The sequence below is a fragment of the Vulpes lagopus genome, chromosome 12 (assembly GCF_018345385.1).
Source record: "Vulpes lagopus strain Blue_001 chromosome 12, ASM1834538v1, whole genome shotgun sequence".
Classification (NCBI taxonomy): Eukaryota; Metazoa; Chordata; class Mammalia; order Carnivora; family Canidae; genus Vulpes; species Vulpes lagopus.
The window spans coordinates 368,960-387,052 of NC_054835.1; the positions used below are offsets into that span (position 1 = coordinate 368,960).

General features: G+C 53.0%; 1 protein-coding gene across 10 annotated transcripts in view; it reads left to right on the forward strand.

Moving 5' to 3' along the window:
• The window catches only part of LOC121473031 (DAB2 interacting protein), a 192,598-nt gene that overhangs the window by 106,906 nt on the left and 67,599 nt on the right, over positions 1-18,093 (forward strand). For 9 of the 10 annotated variants that reach the window (XM_041724923.1, XM_041724921.1, XM_041724926.1 and 6 more), the window contains exon 3: positions 2,502-2,644. In XM_041724923.1, coding sequence (XP_041580857.1) covers positions 2,502-2,644 — 143 coding nt within the window. Of the gene's footprint in view, positions 1-1,087; positions 1,263-2,501; positions 2,645-18,093 lie in introns of those variants that run through there. The other variant, XM_041724924.1, reaches the window with a different exon arrangement.

The following is an 18,093-nucleotide window of genomic DNA, read 5'->3' on the forward strand; positions in this document are numbered from 1 at the left end:
ACTTGTCCCACTCAACCTCCTAGAAGGAAGAATGCCTTTTTAAAGAAAACCTCAGAAATAGGATAAAGCTGTCAGGATAGCTACATAATGACTACATAAATTGTGAAAAATGCCTCGTGGTTCTTTATGCCACAAGAGTGTAAAAATGTGAAATTTTCCTTAGTGTAGAAAATAAAAACCAAGATAAAGTACAAGCCCGTTGGGGAACTTGCTTGACAACACCTGTGAGAGAAGACCCCATCCAAGTGAGCCAGGTGCATCTTCCCTCCCTGGTGTACCAGGCAAGAAGCCAAGGTTGGGATGCCCAGCGCTTTCAGAGAAGTGCAGATTCCTGCCTCCTTGCCCTGAGTCTCCTGAAGAGCCTACTGAAGAGCCTGCCACCATTTGTGGTTGCTTTCCATTAGGGGTTTCTCTATGGATGATGGTCCCTCCTGTGGCCTCTTAACACCTAAGAAATACTTGCTGAACTACAGCTGATTAGAATAGTTTCGGTGACACTGAGCTCCCCAATGAGAGGCATTTGGACCCCATTGCCTGGGAAGACCTGGATGAGGTGGTGTTTTGGGTAGGCCCTGGAGGATGTGCAGAGTGCTGGCAGGCGACCGCAGGAATAGGTGTCCCACGGATGCGAGAGACCAAGGGAGAAGAAAGGGTAAGGGGGGGGGGGGCGGGAAGATGGGGAAAAGGGAAAACCTGAAGAGGGTGGGCAGAGGAGGGGGTCCTGTGCAACAAGCTCTGGCATCAGACCAGCCTGGAAACTGTGTTCTTGGGCAAGTCACCTCACCTCTCTCAGCCAGGTTTCTTCATTTGCAGAAAGGGGTCCTGTTTTTCTGACGTTTTCTCATTTGTGTGGGTGACATGAGATGATGTGTTCACCTCATCGTGACTCGGGTGCTGGGGCCATAGATATGGGCAGATCCATCACAGAGCATGGCCTATAGCAAATGTCCACCTCTGGGTCCTTTATTATTATTATTATTATTATATTTTATTTTTAATAAAAATTTATAAAAGATTTATTTATTTATTTATTTATTCATGATAGACATAGGGAGCGAGAGAGAGAGGCAGAGACACAGGAGGAGGGAGAAGCAGGCTCCCCATGGGGAAACTGATGTGGGACTCCATCCCAGGATCCCAGGATCACGACCTGAGCCAAAGGCAGACACTCCACTGCTGAGCCACCCAGGAGTCCCTCTGGGTCCTTTATTGTGTGACGAATGAAATGTGGTGATGAGATTGTGTACAACAGTCACTTCAGAGTGAGTTACTATCCCATTGGCTTCTGTCCTTATATTATCTGGAATTGAGGCTGGGGCGGGGGGTGAGACCCCAGAACCCCTTGCATTCCCTGCCTCAGGGAATTCTACCTCCAGCCTTCTGTAATTGCAAATCCTGGACACCCCGGGCTGTGGCCCCCTGAGCCCCCACATCTCCCCTCAACTATAAAGGGCGCACTGGTTCAACCTGTCGTGTGTTGAACACTGTCTCTTCCATGGGACCAGGAGCTCCTGGGGTTGGGGTGCAATTCAGCTCTGTCCTGCGAGCAATCACAGCCTGGTCAATGGATAAATGAAATGGCCTGGTGGGGCCCTGCCTCAGAGGTTTGCCATACTCCTCCTGGGCACGGACCCCTACCCTCCGAGGGTCACGAATGGGGCCCTGGAGCAGCCTGTTAGGCGAAGGCCCGTCTTCTCTGAGACGTGGCTGCCAATCTTGAAGCGTGCAGTGGGCGCACTCAGCAAACCTTCCAGCGTCCACCTCCTGCCGGGGCCGGGTGCTAGGGACCCCCGAGGCGGTTGTCCCTGCTGGGGTGCCTGCCAAGGTTCCGGACAGGGGCCTCGTTCACCCCGAGGGTCAGTACGGTTGGCTGGAAAGGAACGGCACCCGGGCTCGGGCTCGGGCCGGCGGGCAGGGGCTCAGCAGGGTCGGTCCCGGACCGCCGCCCGCCTGCTCTCCAAGCCTCAGCTGTGACCCGGGGCAGCGGACCCCCACCTCGCGGGGGGAGGACCGTGCGGGCGTGGGTTCCTCCAGGCGGCTGGGGGCGCGCCCTCGCCGCGGGGGGAGGGGAGGGGCGCGCCGAGGCCCCCTGCTCCCTGGCCCCGCCCCCACGCCCGGGGGCTCGGGCGGCCTCGGCCGCGGCCGGCGCCGCTCGGCTCGGCGTCGCCATGGCAACAGCGGCTTAGGGGCGGGGCGCCGCGGCGGGCGGGCGGGGCCGGGCGGCGGCGGCGGCGGCGGCGGGCGGCGGCGGGCGGCGGCGGGCGGCGGCGGGCGGGGAGGGCCGGGCCGTAGCCGCTCGGTCTGCGCGCGGGCGGCGCGGGCCGCGAGGAGCTGGGGCCGGGGCCGGGGCCGGGGCCGGGGCCGAGCCCGCGCCCGAGCCCGCGCCCGCCGTCGGCCGCGCGGCCGCCCGAGCCAGGGCGGGGGTCCGGGGCGGGGGTCCCGGGCCGCCGCCGCCGCCGCGCTGACCCCGCCCCCTCTCCCCTCTTGTCGCCCGCGCGCAGGGCTTCCTCAGCCGCCGCCTCAAGGGCTCCATCAAGCGCACCAAGAGCCAGCCCAAGCTGGACCGCAACCACAGCTTCCGCCACATCCTGCCGGGGTTCCGGGGCGCCGCCGCCGCCGCCGCCGCCGCCGCGGACAATGAGAGGTGAGCCCGCCCCGCCCCCCGCCGGCCCCCCCCGCCCCCCCGCCCCCCCGCCCCCCCGCCGGCCCCGGAGGGCGCGGGGACAAAGGGCAGCCCGGCCGGGCCGCTGGGAGCTGGAGGGCACCGCACGCCGCCCCCGGCCGCTCGTGGGACGGGCCCGGGAAGCGCGGAGCCCGCGGCCCGCCCCGAGGAGTCCTGCCCCGCGCCGCCGTCGCATTGTTTCCCGGGCGCTGCGGCGGCCAGACCCGGGCCCAAGGGGCGCCAGACCCCCAGGACCCACCCGCCCATCCCCCTGCCGCCGAGCCCCCGGGGTCCCGTACAAAAGGCGCTGTCGGCTGCGCTTTTTTCGAGACCCGGCGGCGAGGAAAAGGGTGAACATCTGGCGGGGAGGAGCGGGGCGGGGTCGCCGAGGGGCACATCTGCCCGAGTAGGGCGCGAGCCCGCTGGGGCCGGGGCCGGGGCCGGGGCCGGGGCCGGGGCCGGGGCCGCGGAGGGGGCGGTGCCTGAGGCCGGGGAGGGAGGGCCGCGTGCCCGCCCGCCGGGGCAGCTGCTTCGCTGCCCTCCTCTCGGTTCCCAGGGGTGTCTCCTGTTCCTGGGCAAGCCGGGAGCAGGTGTGGACCTTCCAAGGGGACGTGGCTTGTGGGGCGGAGGAGGAGGCGGAGGCGGCGGCCCGGCCCGCTCCCGTTCGCAGCACCGAGCAGGCTGCGGCTCGCAAGGGCAGGCCATCCTGTCCTGGCCTCGGAGCGCGGGGCCTGGGCGGACACGGCGCCTCCCGCCCGGTCTCCCTCCTGCAGCCGCACCAGCCACAGCACCTTTCCGCTTGGGCACAGCCACCGAGACGGATTCCGGTGCCAGTCAGAACGAGCCCCCGCTCAGCTAGTGGAGGTGAAAGAACAGACAGGCACCAAGGAGCCTTTTCAGCATTCAGCCCCGACATCTCAGGCCCCTGGCATCTGCCTTCATAGGGCTGTGCCCCTGTGTATGATTGGCAAGTTGGCACTCCCTGTAGGGGAGGCACAGGTAGAATAAAAATGTCTCTCCTCCCCTTGGGTTCCAGCAGGCAGAGGAGTACAAGTTATAGCCCAACTCCTGCCCAAGGTTGAGTGGCTGTTTAACTGACCCCTGGCATCTTCCTGGAGAGCACCCCTCACCCCCACCCCAGGGAGAATTACTAGACCTTTAACTTCCATCAGCCCAGAGCTGTTCTCGCTGGTGCCAGTGCATCCCCACCACTGCCTGCAGCTGGTTTCCTGCCCCAGCTGCCAAGCCCAGCCTGAGGCAGGACCCTCAGCCTTTCTTGGATGGGTATGGTGCCCCAGGGGACCAGGCGTGCCCTGGCAAGAGGATGCAGCCAGGCCAGGGCTCAGCGCTGGGTGCAGCCACTGCATCTTTGAAAAATCTCGCTTCCCATCTTTGTTATTGTCTGGGCGGCAGGCCACCCGGTTTGCCGCCTTCCTCCCTCCGCCTGGCCCCTGCCTCCAGCTTTCTCCCCCAGGAACATGCCCTTCTCTGCGCTTTCCTTGGCGGGAGTCAGAACCCTCTGCACCCGTATGCGGGGTCTTGTGTATGTACCCCTGTTTTATGTGCATGTGTTGGTTGTCCGGGGAGCGGGAGAGACAGCAGGCAGTCCGACCTCTGAGTGTGTCTGCCCTCCTGGGCACAGACAGCGTGCATGCCATGTTTACCTCCTTCCAGTGGGAAGCTTGCACCAAGAAGCTGGCAAGTGCTGGCTGGCTCCCCAGCCTCCTGGCTAGAGGTCTGGGCATGGCCCAGATGACCTCGAGCAGGTCTTGCCCACCCAGCTTGGTCTCAGGTCAGGTCAGCCTTGTCACATGCCTAAGGGGCAAGGCGTGGGGGCGGGGGGGTGGGTTCAGGAATGAAACTACAAGCCCATTTCTAGAAATGGTGTTAACAGTAGCAGTTGGAGCAGAATGTCACTGGCAGTGGTGTGGAATTGTCTTATTAATTTTCTATAAACAAAATCTGGCTTGGTGGCTTCTCTGGCACAGGAAGGGAGCCCAGATTTCTCGCGGACAGGCAGAGACTGAGTTTGAAATCCCCGGCCAGACCCAGCCTTGGAGCTAAAATAGGCTTTGTCAGGACTGGGATCTCCTGCTTTACTGCTCTGCTTAGAAATAATAGATTTATCAGCTGCTTCGGGGATGGATGGGCAGATATTTCTCTTTGGTAGATACTTCTCTGGGGCAGTTCCTGGAGTCGTCCTGTGGGAGTTGACTGACTAAAACCAACTGTGGTGGACACCCCCCTCACCCCCCCTCATCCCCTCCCCCCCAAAAAAAACTGCTCATGGTCAAGCCTGGGTGAGAGGAGAGGATCTTCCCTCTCTACTCCTATGTGGTGTAGTCACACTGTTGAAGGCTGGGGGGACACAATGCACAATGGTTTGCCCTTGGCTTGGCTTGGCTTGGCTTGGCTTGGCATTGAGGAGGGGGTTGGATCCTGGTTGCATGGGACCCCCACTGGGCTGCTGAGCCTTCTGACTGGGGAGGGGGTAAGTGCAGCCTCAGTGAGGGGATAAGCATGGGAAGGAGGGTGGGGCTTCTAGGGTATCAGGTGTGAGCCCTGGTCTCCGAGGCTTCCCCCTGTCAGTAAAGAGCACAGGGCACTCTGGGTGGCCACTTGGGTTCAGACTTTGAATAACGTGGTCTGCTTTAGGGCTGCTGAAGTGGCTTTGTTTTACATGCTATCTGCTGTGCTCTGCAAACTGCTGTGTTGTGCAGGCTATTTTTTGCTCTGGAATTCTCTCATCTGGAGGCTGGAAACCAGTTGTTTCTGTCCTGGGATCTTTTGGCTCCCTGGGAAAGGAGTCTGGCCTAGGTGTGGGGCAGCTGAGCCCAACAGGTTGGGGGAGAGGTCTTAATGTCTGGTTGTGGGGCTGGCGTCAGGCTAGCCAGGGTTTGGGTGGGCACAGCTGGGCTCTGGAGGGGTCTCAAGGGCCACAGGACAGGTTTGAGCCTTGTACTTATTCTCCTGAAATGGTTTAGGGGACATTTCCAGCTGGTCTCCAAAATCCCTGGCCCCCTCAGATGCTTATTTCTTCTTTGGAGTCTTTGAAAGTAAGCACCACGGACAGGTAATCATGTCTCCTGGATAACAGAAATGAATGCTGCTCATGAGAAGTGTGCTGGCAGAAGCATTTTTGTTTTGCAGGCTGGAAATGTTGCTGCTTCATTTATGAGGCTGTCTTAATGTTGGTAAAAGCCATCTAGGATGTGGTGGTTCTGTCTTCCCAGAAGATAATTTCCAAGTCACTTGTTTATTAATGTTCTGAGTAGCTAGGAGGGTCAGCTGGCAATATTATACTTCTCTGCCACTGTTGCTGGGTGACTCTGGCCCCCCTTAGGTGCTGAGAGTGTGCACCCTCTGGCTCTCAACCTGTCCCCCTACCCTGTGGTTCCTCTCAAGTGACTGTAACCCCCTTCCCATTCTTCCCAGCTAGCCTAGTGCAGAGCTGATCGTGTAAAGGTGGGCAAGCCAGGTGCAGGTGTGCAGGGCTGCTATGTGCAGAGTTAGAGGTTGATGATCCCTTCTCAGGAATATGTGTGTTGCATGGAGTTCCCACACCTGAAGGTTAGCTAATGGTGGGATTCCAAGCAGAGTAAGGCTAGGGAGGGAGATACTTGGAAGTGGGGGTGGGGGCCTTCAAGAACCCTCAACTTGCCCTGGGTAGGTTAGAATCTCTTCTGCTCCTTTGGGTGAGGCAGTCCCTGGAGAGGGGAGAGGAGCTTAATGGGAAATAGGGAAAATAGAAGGTGGGATCTGTTTTCCTGCTCTAGTTGTTGACAGTAGGTGCAAGAGAAGCTGGGCTTCAGAGCTTGGCCTTTCTTGCCTCTCTCCCTCCCCTACCATAGACAGGGAGTGTCTGGTCCTTCCCATGGGTGATATAGAGATGATTGTGCAGGAATTAGTCTCCAGGAATAATGGGAAGTGTGTGATCTTTGGCTTTGAAGCCACGCATTCTTGGCACAAGTCACAAACTTTCTGAGCCTCAGTTTGCACATCTGCAAAATGGGCGTCATGGTGATAATGTCACCGGAAACATTAATGTTCATATATTCAGCATGTGTTTAATAGAAAGTGTCCGGTTCAGTGCTGTTTCCTAGGCAACTAGCCCCAGGTCTTGCACATTTCTTAAATGTTTCTAAAATAGTATTAAATAAATAACACTTGAAAGAGGCTAGACTAGCATGTTGTAGGTTTTCAGTAGTGAGAGTTACTGTCGGTGGGAAAAGTCACTTCATTTTGATATGCCTCCTTTTGCTCATATACAACGTGGGAATCATACCAGGTAATCATGCTGTGTTCTTCTGAGGTTCAAAAGAGAGATGTTGCTGTACCTGGGAAGGTGAAGAGGGTTGTACAGAGAATCATTACTAGGAAATAGCTGGGCAGAGTGACCCTTGTTCCTGTCTATGCCTGGGAGAAGTAAACTTCTCCTGTGTGTATTTTAAAAGTCCATCATTCCATCTATGTTTGGACCATACGTGTTTTTAATCATTTAAATGTTTAGGTTATATCTAGTATTTTTGTAATTACTATTATTAAAAATTATGCTGGTATTTAAGTCCTTGAATATTTGTCTTTGTTAATGTCTCTGATTGTTTCCATAGAATAAAGTGTTACAAAAGGAATTACTAGGTCAAAGGATTTTTGATAAAAATGCCCCCCCACTGAAAAGCCTCTAGTAATTTACACTCTCCCAATGATTTTTGAGCATGCTCACCTGTTTCCTCACACCCTTAGAAACATTGTCATCATTAAAATGATCTTTGTCATTCAAATAGAAAAAAGATATATCTTTGTTATTTGAATCTCATTGCTGGTTAGGGTTTGAATAGTGTTTTCTGCAGTTTAATGGCCAGTAGTGCTTCTTCTTTTGAATCTTGTCTAATCCTGTTCTTTGCCTTCTGAACATTCTGACAAGCCTCTTGCAGGATTCTTGGTTGCCCTATGTGGCCTCCCTCAGCTCTGAGAGGCCCCAGGTAGGTGGATCTTTGTTAAATGGGCTTCTGCCTTCCAAGAGGTATGGAAGGGAATTCATTAATTACATGCAAGGAAAGCTCACCCAACCCTCTTCTCTCTTCTCCTCCCCTCCCCTCCATAAGGAAATCAGGTTTAATTCTTAATCTGATAATTGTCATAAGGAGGCCCGGCATATACACAGCACTTTGAGAGGTCTTCTGCCCTGCAAGTTAGGTAGGCAGTGAAAGGGCTGTTAGAGTCACAGAAACAGGCATGCAGCCAAAGGCACAGTGGTGGGACCATCACAGAAGCCAGACCTGGTGATCAGGTTCGACCTGTCTGCAGCATTGTACTTGGAGCCCCACAGACACTTTTAGGGGCAGGACTGATCAAGGCTTCACACATGAGCACATGATTCTGAGTCTCATCTCCAGAGAGGAGGGGAAAGCCACAGAACAGGACTTGGACATAGGGAAGAACCAATTTATTTTTTGCTTTCTCATTTTTATCGCCCTCTTTTTAGATCTGTGGCTCCCTTGTGTATTTTCTAGAGATCCGAGTTGGGCAATATTTTTTAGGAATGGTGGAAATTAGCTGGTGGGAATGTGATCAGCCCCACATTTTCAAAGGCTAGAGAGGGGGTTTCAAAGGCTAGAGAAGCCTTTCTTTATACAACCATGTAGCCATGTGTACATCTGTGCATGCATGTTTCTGTATGTCTTGCAAGTATGCACCTGCCCTCCTGTAGGTGTGTATTCATTATATGTAAATGTTTTTGTACATGTCTGTGCATTTGAAATGACTAATCACATATAACGCATTTGGAACAGTGCCTGGCACTTCATACTGGGTTGGACCATATGAAGTGGTTGTTTTTGTAGGTCGAATATACGCATATAGTTCAATCTAATAAGTGCTTGCTAAATTTTGCCTGCTATCATTGTTGTTGTTTTCAGTAGACACACGTCTGCTGTGTGTATGTTTGCATACATTGGGTCATGCGGTGTGTATAGTGTGTTCTGTGTTTGAGCTCTCACATGTGTACATCTATGCACAGTTTCTGTCTGGGTGTATGGCCATTGAGCTGGCCAGTTTTGTGACCAAACTGTCCACCTGCTTCGGGAGAACCTCGGGGCTTGACATATACCTGGTCATCAGGATAGCTGCCTTCTTAATCCCCTTGTGCCTTTAGGTGCCAGCAGAGCCCATGCCTGGGATGCCACCGGGCCTGTAGCATTCTCCACAAGTAACCTACCTATTTCCAGGCCCCATGTCGGAGGATATGCAAATCAACTCTTTAATGGAATTCCTTTAACAAAATATTACTTGGACCAGAAAGTTAATTACCAAGCTTTAATTAATGGCTATTTTAGAAGGCCACAGGAGAGAGTTGGAGATCATAGGGGGACCAGAAAGGCAGGAAGGAAAACGTTCAATGCCCCTGGCTGGCTTGATGACTCCTTCCCAGGTGACAAGGCACAATTAGCCTTTCCCTGCTCTGACCTGCCAACCCACTGCCCTGTGGTGATCAGCTGTGGGTGACTGAAAGAGAGCCCCTTGTATGAAGATACTCTGGTCTTCTGGACATCAGTCCGTCCATCTGTGACGAATGGCCTGGGCCTCATTTCCAGCCTGGGGGTGGGAGGCATGCGAGTGGCTGTGGATAGCTGTGGAGGACCATCCCAAGCCCCTGCCCTCTAAAACCTCTGAGCAGCCCAGTGACATGCCCAGGCTTGATCGGTGGGAGGGACAGTCACTGGCCACTCTGCCTTGAAGGGTAACCCCTTCTCTACTTCTTCAGTGCCTTTGGGCTGCTCCCTGAGTCCCTCACCCCACCCCTTCCAAGAGCCTAAGATCCTGAGGCAGCTTCCTCCTGCAGGGCCAGAGCTCCATCCCGGGCCAGGGCCCTCCTCTCTGTACTCCCCCTCTGCTCTGGAGTCACCTGGGATCCAGGGGAGATGATTGTGATGGAAATGATGTGGGAGTTACCTCTCTCAGCTGGGAGTGCCAGGAAGGGTAGCCTGTGTTACCAGCCCCTCCTGAGATAGAGGGAATCTCAGTTTTGTGTGGGCATGTGTGGGCGGGAGCTTGTGGGTGGACGCAGTGTCTTACACATAGCACAGTGCACAGTCTCGGCTGCCTGCCATGCCTTGTCTATAGGCCACACCACATGCCACACCTGGGCACGCACACATAAGAACCTTCCCTGGCATTTGGAAGGCAAACCTTGTGGAAGCCATCACTTGTGTGCCAGAGATCCCCTCTGAGCCAGGTGGTGGGGTGAGGACCAGGGAAGGAGGGAAACAGGATCCCCAGCTGCAAGGTCCTGGCAGCCTGCCTGGGAATACCCTGGGCATTCTTGGGGAAGGGTAGGAAGGGACCCCAAGGCTAAAGGGCAAGCCTGATCTAGGGGCATGCCAAGCATAGGTCCTCCGCTCCTTCCCCCACTTGTACCTCCTCTGGAAGCCTGCATGCTGACTCCGGGGCTTGTCACCTTGAAGACTTCAGTTGGTCATGGCAGCATGGGGTGGGCTGGTTGGAAGCTCTAACAGAGCACTTTCTGCCCCATGCGGAGGAGGTGCTCTGGATTTGCCCAGTGAATAACTGCATGAGCTTCGGTTTTCTAAGAGGGGAGGGCCAGAGGGCAGCCCTAAAGCCCTATTCCTTAAAGTTTCTCCCAGAGGCAGCCTGAGCAGGGCTTTGCCACCTCCAACCTCCTGCCACCCCTTGTACCTTGACTGCCACAGGTCAGGCTAGGGCAGACAGTGCAGGAGTTATGGGAACATGGCTCCTGGGCCTGGCTCTACTGCTAACTCAGTGTGATCAACCTCAGAAAAGCCACTGGAGCTCCTGTCTCTCAAGTGGAGCTAGTAGGGCAGGAATTGGCCCAGATAGAAGGTGGGTTTCACATTTCTCTGCATCAGAGAAGGTGGGGTGAGTTACTCCTTATCAGGATGATTTCCCCCACTTCCCTTTCCTGGTGGGTGGCTCCTTTGGGGAAGCTGAAGAACCTTCTTGGGCCTCTATCCCAGCCAACTCTGGCCACCTCCCAGTTAACCCTGTACCTGTCATCTGCCTGTTGGCCTGACCTTTCTCACACCCTCAGGGCCCTTGTTTGCAGGCCTGGCCTAATTATAAAAGAACACATTGGGCAAAGATGGAGATGCCATCCCAGCAGTACCGGCCCTAATTTGATGCGACATTGTCGTGGGGAGTTTTCGTACTGAGGGCAGTGAATTAGTGCTGCATCTCCCTGTGCCCACTGACTAAGGGGAAGTTAATTTCATGCCCTGTCTTTTTGACATTTGTAATCAAAGCTTTGTATTGCAGCTGCAGACTGTTAGCACATGAAGGATGTACGAGCTTCAATTATTGTTTCTGGCTAGGGAGGAGATTGATTAATAGATTGTTCATAGCTCCACCCCCTACTCCTTACTCCCCTTCCTGTCTTCTTTCTTCTTTCCCAACTTCCCCACATTTCATCAGGAGACTGGGCCCCACTCCTGAGCACGACAGACCAGCCCACCCTGGGGAGGGCCTATATGAAGAAGAATTGCCTGGGACCTCTGATAAAATGCAGATTCTTGAGCCCTAGTCCAGATCTTCCAGAACTAGACTCTGGTGGAGTAATGTTTCACAGAGTTTGAGAACCACTGCCCAGAGCTTGTTTCTTTTGCATGGGGGCAGGAATTGTGCCCCAGCAGTGTGCCAGTGACTTGTCTAGGCACTGTCTGTACTATATTCTTATTGATTCTTCATAGTAAAAGGGGTTTTTTGTTTCCAAATTTCATAGATGTAGAAAATGAAATTCTAGGAGTGGAGCATAACTAGCCCAGAGTTAACTCATTGGGGGACCTCATGCCCTGGCAATCCATTCCCTGATTGATGCCTGAAATCCCTGCATTATCATGCCATTCCCCCTTCTTTTTAAACTTATGATGTTTTGAAATGAACCTTCTTGTGCCAGAGGAGTGCCAATAGCTCCCTCTTGTGCTTGCACAGGGCTGCCCTCTGTAAAAAGCTCTTTTCACACCTGTACCCCTCGTCTCCCAGGGGTGCTTAGAACAGTTAGGACCCAGGTGACTGTGATCTGCATTTTACAGCTGAGGTGAGTGAGGCTCAAAGAGGTGAAGGGGCAGAGCTGAAGTTGGAACATATCTTCTAACTCCCAGTCCCATCCTCTGCCTACCTGTGCCACCAAGGCCCATTCGTCTTGCCAGCTTTCCAAGTTACAGGTAGGCAAACTGAGATTCACAGAGGTGTAATCACTTACCAGGATCAAGCAAGTGGCAGTCATGCAATTCGATCCCAAGTCCACTGAGTCAAAGCCCATAGGACAGGAACAGCCAACATTTCAGGGCTGGACCAAGTGCCTTTGGTCCCCACCTAGGAGTGGAGGCCTTTGATGGCAGCCTGGAGGGCCTCTGCTCAGGGATATGATGGCTGTCCATGCAGAGGCCAGGCCTGTTGGAATGGGTGCCTGCTGGAGGTTACGGAAGAAGGATGGAGAGGAAGAGGGGGCAGGGGGAGTCTGGGCCTGTGGGCGTGGAGTTGGAATTTGAACCCAGGACTGCTGTAAAGCCCCATGTCCTGTGCCACCAATAGCTGAGGAGGTCAGTCGTACTTGCACCTGAGGCAGTCACCCAGAGTCCAGTGCAGGGCCCAGTTCCACCCACTGCTTCTCTCTGAGTATCACTTTGCCCATCTCAGTGCCCAGGATTCTAGGATTCTTGGAAGGAAAGCAGCTAGTGCAGGGTGGCATGTCATCTTTCCCAGGCTTGGCTGTGCTGCCTTAGGGTTCCGAGGCCCCTGGAGGTGTCGTGGACCAGAGCCATGGAAGCCAGGTGAGACGAGGTGCCTTTCCTCTCTGTACCCTTCATAGCAAGCTTCTCTTGGTGCCGTGCTGCCCTGAGTGGCCACTCAGGATGAGCCAGGCTCCTCACCTGGTGCCTTTGCCTGCATTTTCTCGTTTCATTCTTATAGCAGCACTGTGAAGTATAGGTGCTATTACTCCCCTCATTTTATGGAGAAGAAAAGTGAAGCACAGGAAGACTGAGCAGCCTGCCAAGTCCTACAGCTCATAAGTGATAGAACTAGGATTCAAACCCAGACCGTCTGGCTTTATTATATAGAGCCCCGCTGTCAATCACCGTCTACATGCTCTCTGTTCCCACTCTCCATTTTACAGACTGAGTGCCCAGTCAATAATGGCATCAGTCAGCTACCTGCCATTTATGAAGCATCTTGCCTCGTGCCAGGCATTGTGTGCTGTGTATATGTCATCTGTAATCCTCTTGACTATCCTCATTTTATCGTCCCCCCCATTATATGGGTGACAAAACTGGCCACCGAGGGGTAGAATCACTTATCTGAGGGATTACCCTCGCAAGGGATTTAGAATCTAGGTCTCTTTGGACTCAAAGCCTGTGCCCTGTCTAGTGCACCAGCTGACACAATGGGCTCGTCCTGTGGGCACTTCCCTCATAACAGCCCGTGTGCCACATGCTTGTGTTAACCCAGTTTTACAGTGGGAAGCAGCAGTCGCACGGCTAGAATGTCAGATGCTGGATTTGAACCCAAGTAGTCTGGTGCCCAAGTTTGTGCTCCTACGATGGCCCAGTAGTGCGCTTCTTCCTATTTTACAGACCCAGGCTCTGCCATGCGTCAGACAGCACGTGTGCAGCAGAGGTGGGATTTGCACCTAGATCTATCTGGAGATAGAGATAACACTGAGAGAACGTGAGAGCTGCCTGTGAGGGCTACCAGAGGCTGTTATGGGTGCTCAGGTCCCGAGGCGGTGGTGGCACAGAGGTGGGCCTTCCTCCTGGCCTCATTGTGGCGGGGGGGGGGGGGGGGGTCCTCCAGGATGTAAGGGTAGGGCCCACTCTGTGATTGGGCCCTGCATTTGTACTTAATCAGTAATTATATGTGTCTAGATCCCTGGGCCCCTCAGGTTCTGGGGTCCCATATTTCTTTTCCTCTTGCCAGAGCTGATGATCTGTGCCTGCATTTAGATCTATTGATTTGTAATGCTGGGTGAATCGGGCAGGTGGAAGAGGTCAGAGGCAGGCTAACTGGCCTTGTGCAGCACCTCTCTCTTCCCTGGGTCAGCATGTGGAGGTGACTTTCATCATTGCCCAGGAGGGTAAAGGGAAAACAAAGTGGTGATGGAGGGCCGGGACTCCCCAGACCAGCCTTTGTTATGGACCTCTGGGGAGATGGGGCTGCTGATCTTGGCTGGGGCAGCACTCCTGACTGACCTGTGAGGCCGCTGGTCTGAGGTGGTGCTGGGCTGGTGCTGGGCGCTGACCCTTAGGGAGGGAGATGGAAGTAGGTGCGAGGCAGTGGCAGGGCAGGTCAGGTATTCTGCCAGGAGCCCCATGCACCTGCCTAGGTAGTCTTCTCCAGTTGCCCTGGGATGTGAAGTCCACACTTTTTATGCTTGTGGTTTGTGAGAGTGGTGAAAACCCACTCTAAGGGATTTCAGGAAAAAAAAAAAAATAATAAATAAGGGATTTCAGAGTCTGGGGATGATAGAGCTGGCAGGGGACTTAGTGAGCAATCTGGCTAGAGTTTCTCAAACTCCGTTCCAGAGGTTCCTGGAGGTGAGGCTACATATTTTCCTCCACAGGTGTTGTGGGCATCCTCACTCTAGGGGACTCTTTGATCCAGAACATCGAAGGCCCCGAGAGGCCCTAAAGTAAGAGGCCCTGTTGTGTCTGGCTTCTTTCACTTAGCATTTTGACAAAAATATTTATATAATTTACAGCTTTTCTATGGATATTTATCTGCTAAGTAAAATGTTAGGTTGGAATGATTATCTGACAGGGTTGCCAATTTGTTTACTGATTTTGCCAAAGAAAAGTGTTATTTTTGAAGTTTGTTCATTCTTTGAGTATGTGAATATAGTATTATAGGCCTAATTTTGTATTTACAGAGATATTCTAACTTGTTATTGAAATAAATAAAGTATTAAACATGAAGCAAAAAAAAAAAAAAAAAAAAAAGTAAAGAAACCAGTTTCATCTTGATTAAGCCAGGGCTTCCTGTCCCGGCACCCCACTCCAGGAGCGTCTGTGGAGCAGCAGTGTTCCGCCAAACATTCTTTAGTAAACACTAATTCGAGATGTTACCTCTCTTTAGGAGCATACTTGTAAGAGGGATCTTTGGAAGTATTCCATGCCTTTAGGACCGCCAGGAGTAAGCTTTGAGTGATGCTAGCCCAGCAGGGGGTATATGGGGGGTATGTTTTCTTGGGAAAAGGCATTCCCAGGTCTTCAAAATCATCCCTCAGAGCAGCTACCAGCTCTTCTATGTGTAGGATGGGTCTGGTTCTGGTCAGTTTCCTGTGGGCCTGGGGCATGATGGATTTATTCCTCCTTTTGCAGTCTGGGTGGCTCCCTTCTTGTACCAAGCAGCTTGGGCTCTGGGAGTCCCCATCCCCCTCTGGACTCCTGTAAAAGGCAGCAGCCAGGCAGAGGCTGCCCACTGATTTGCATAATTGCACCGTCCCCTGAATAATTAATAAAGCTCTGTCCTTGCTGGGAGCAAAGACTGCACCATTATGGATGGGTTTGCCATGGATGGGTTTGCCAGAGCTCTTCCAGGGAACCAATGGTTCCTGGACTCCTTGGCTTTTCCTGGCATGGAGTCCCCCCAGAGAGAAGAGAGGGCACTGGGTTATGGGGGCGGGGGGGGGGGGGGGGCTGTCCACGTGATGCCTGTAGCATCATAATGGGCGGGGAGGTGATACATCTGCTGCTTTCTTCCAGGACTGAGAAATGGGATCTCAGGCACACAAATTGTTTGAGATTCTTTATTCTCCTGCTTTCTGTGGTCCCACATACACTTCTTTGAAGTATGATTAACCGTTGGAGAGACTTTGCTCCATTTTCAGGTAGCCTGGAGGAACCACTGTTGATTCAGAGGGTAAGGCCAGTGGTAGTGAGTTTGCAGGCAAGAGCAGGGGACGAGGAGGCATTTATGCTCACTCAAGGCCTGTTTTCTTTTTCAGTCCCTCTAAATTTCTGGGCTTGTTAAGGTCAGGAGTAGCTTGAGAGTGACTTGTATCTGAGGTTTCTAAGTCCCCTTCTTATGTTGTTTCATGGAAGTGAACTTGCTCTCTGCAGATGTGCTCCTGTCTCCCTGCCATGCTAGAAAGGGAGGTTGAGGGCTGGGTCTATTCCTGACATGTACTTGACATTGGGAAGGCTCCTATACTCTCTCCAAGGCAGGGGTGTCCTTGAAAGGCCTTGGTCTCTTCCCTGCCACCTCTAATCATTGTCTGAAGCTTCCTTGGAGTGTTTTTCAAACTGGTTTCCATAGAACACCACATTCTTGTAGATCTTGATGCGTGTTTGACTCATTAAGAGATGAGGGGATTCCATAGTTCAGACAGGTCAAGGAAACATCCGTGAAACCAAAGCATATAAGTTTCTTTACTTCTTGAGTCCCGGGAGCCTTCAATATGCTAGCATGCATCTGGGTGTCCAAGAGGGTGTATAGGATGCTCTGCTTCCTGTCTGCACGGACTATTTCAGGGCCTGCTTGCATGTCTCCAGTCATGGGGAGATGTCCACACCACTGCTGGGCAGTGCCAACTCTTGGAAACCTATCCCTTTGTTGAGCTTCCCTAGCCCACATTTATGCAGCACTTCATCATTACCGTTTGGCCCTCTACCAACTAGGGTGGTGGCAGGATTATCCCATTTTACAGATAAGGAAACTGAGACTCAGAGGGTAATTATCTCACCCGAAGGTCCATAGGTGGTGGTAGAGTTGACATTTAAACGCATATCTGCAAACTGGACCTTTAGTTTTTTTCCTTGGGCCACAAAGAAACCATTTGTTCCAAATGAAGGTCAGTATGTTGGCTGGCATTGGTCCTTGGGACATTGGGGACCTGTTCCTCCCACAGCTCCCATCCCAGCTTGGTTGGGGTAAGTTTCCAGGAGTAGGAAGTAGGAGGTGACTTGTTGAATAGTATCTCAGCTGTGGGCCTATTTTTGGAGCCATATGCAGTTATGAGCATAAATGTACTAGGTGTCCCATTCACCAAGCCATTCCTGATTCTCCTTTCTTCTGCCCTTTTTATGGGGGGGAGGTTTAGAAATGCCCCAGGGGTTAGGTAGGCACCAGGTAGGCTGGTGGTAGGGGGGCAGTTAAGTCCAGCTGCCATCTCTTTTTCTAGATGTTTCTGAGAGCTACTGCCCAGGCCTGGTGGATGGCCAGGGCTAGCCTAGGGTGAACCTGTTTACAGCAACTAGGCTTAGAGGTTGCACTGAGGCTGAGGTGTGACTCCAGGATCTAGGCCAACTGTTTTATGTCTCAAGAGTCTTCTTGGGTCACACTGTGACCGAGAGGTGCCATTGCCTCCCAATTGACATGGCCACTTCATTCCTTTAGAGAGCAAGCTACCACAGGGACACCCTGATGAACTGAATTTTGCTCTGCTGACACAAGGACCTAGGTGTGGATTTGACTTCCAGATTTCCTGTGTAATCTCGGCCAAGTCACCTGATCTCTGAACCTTGATCTCTTCATCTTTAAAATGGGCATAACAATGGTGTCTCCCTCATGTTCTGAGGTCATATGGGATCATGTCTGTCACATGATAATTTTATTAGCTCTTGTATGCCCATGGTCACTCTCACATTTGCACATGCCATGCTTTTTTTTTTTTTAAATATATTTATTTATTGGAGAGAGAGAGCATGGGCAGGGGAGGAGCAAAGGGAAAGGGGGTGAGATAGAGAGTAGCAGACTCCCTGCTGAGTGCAGAGCCCGATGCGGGGCTCAATCCCATGACCCTGAGATCAGGACCTGAGCCAAAATCAAGAGTTAGACGCTTAAGTGACTGAGCCACCCAGGCGCCCCTGCACATACCATGCTTTTTGAGCTTCTGTGTAAGACCCTAGCACCCTGCCAGCATATGCAGCCTGGCTTTTCCAGGGTCTACCCCATCCTGTAGCAGGAGACAGCCCAAGACAGACATGAAAAGATGTTTGTGTGGACATTTCTCCCACTTAGAAAATCAATATTCTGTGGCCTCCGTAATTGTTCTGTTGCTGCTAAATGACTCATTATGGAGGGAGAATAGCAAATGCATTGTGAGATTAATGGGAGAAAATAGTTGGCAAATGACTTTGGTTTGCTTCCTAAACTCTGAGAGGGTGTTACTATGAGAAATCTGGAGAGTCATGTGAGGCTGTCTCAGGAAACAGCTATTAGCATTGTGAGGCTCCAGAGGTGGTAGATAGTCTGAGAGGGTCCTTTTAGGGCAGGGTACTGAGTTGAATATAGTAGGAGTTGGAATCAGGAGTTACGGGGCCGGGGGGTGTCAAGTCTGGAGCCTGTGGTGGGACAGGAAGCTCCAATGGCCTGGCCCAAAGGTGAGAGGATACTGTTCAGTTACACTACATTCTAGGTGGTGAGCACCACCAGCCCCAACCCCTCCCTGGGTGGAAGAA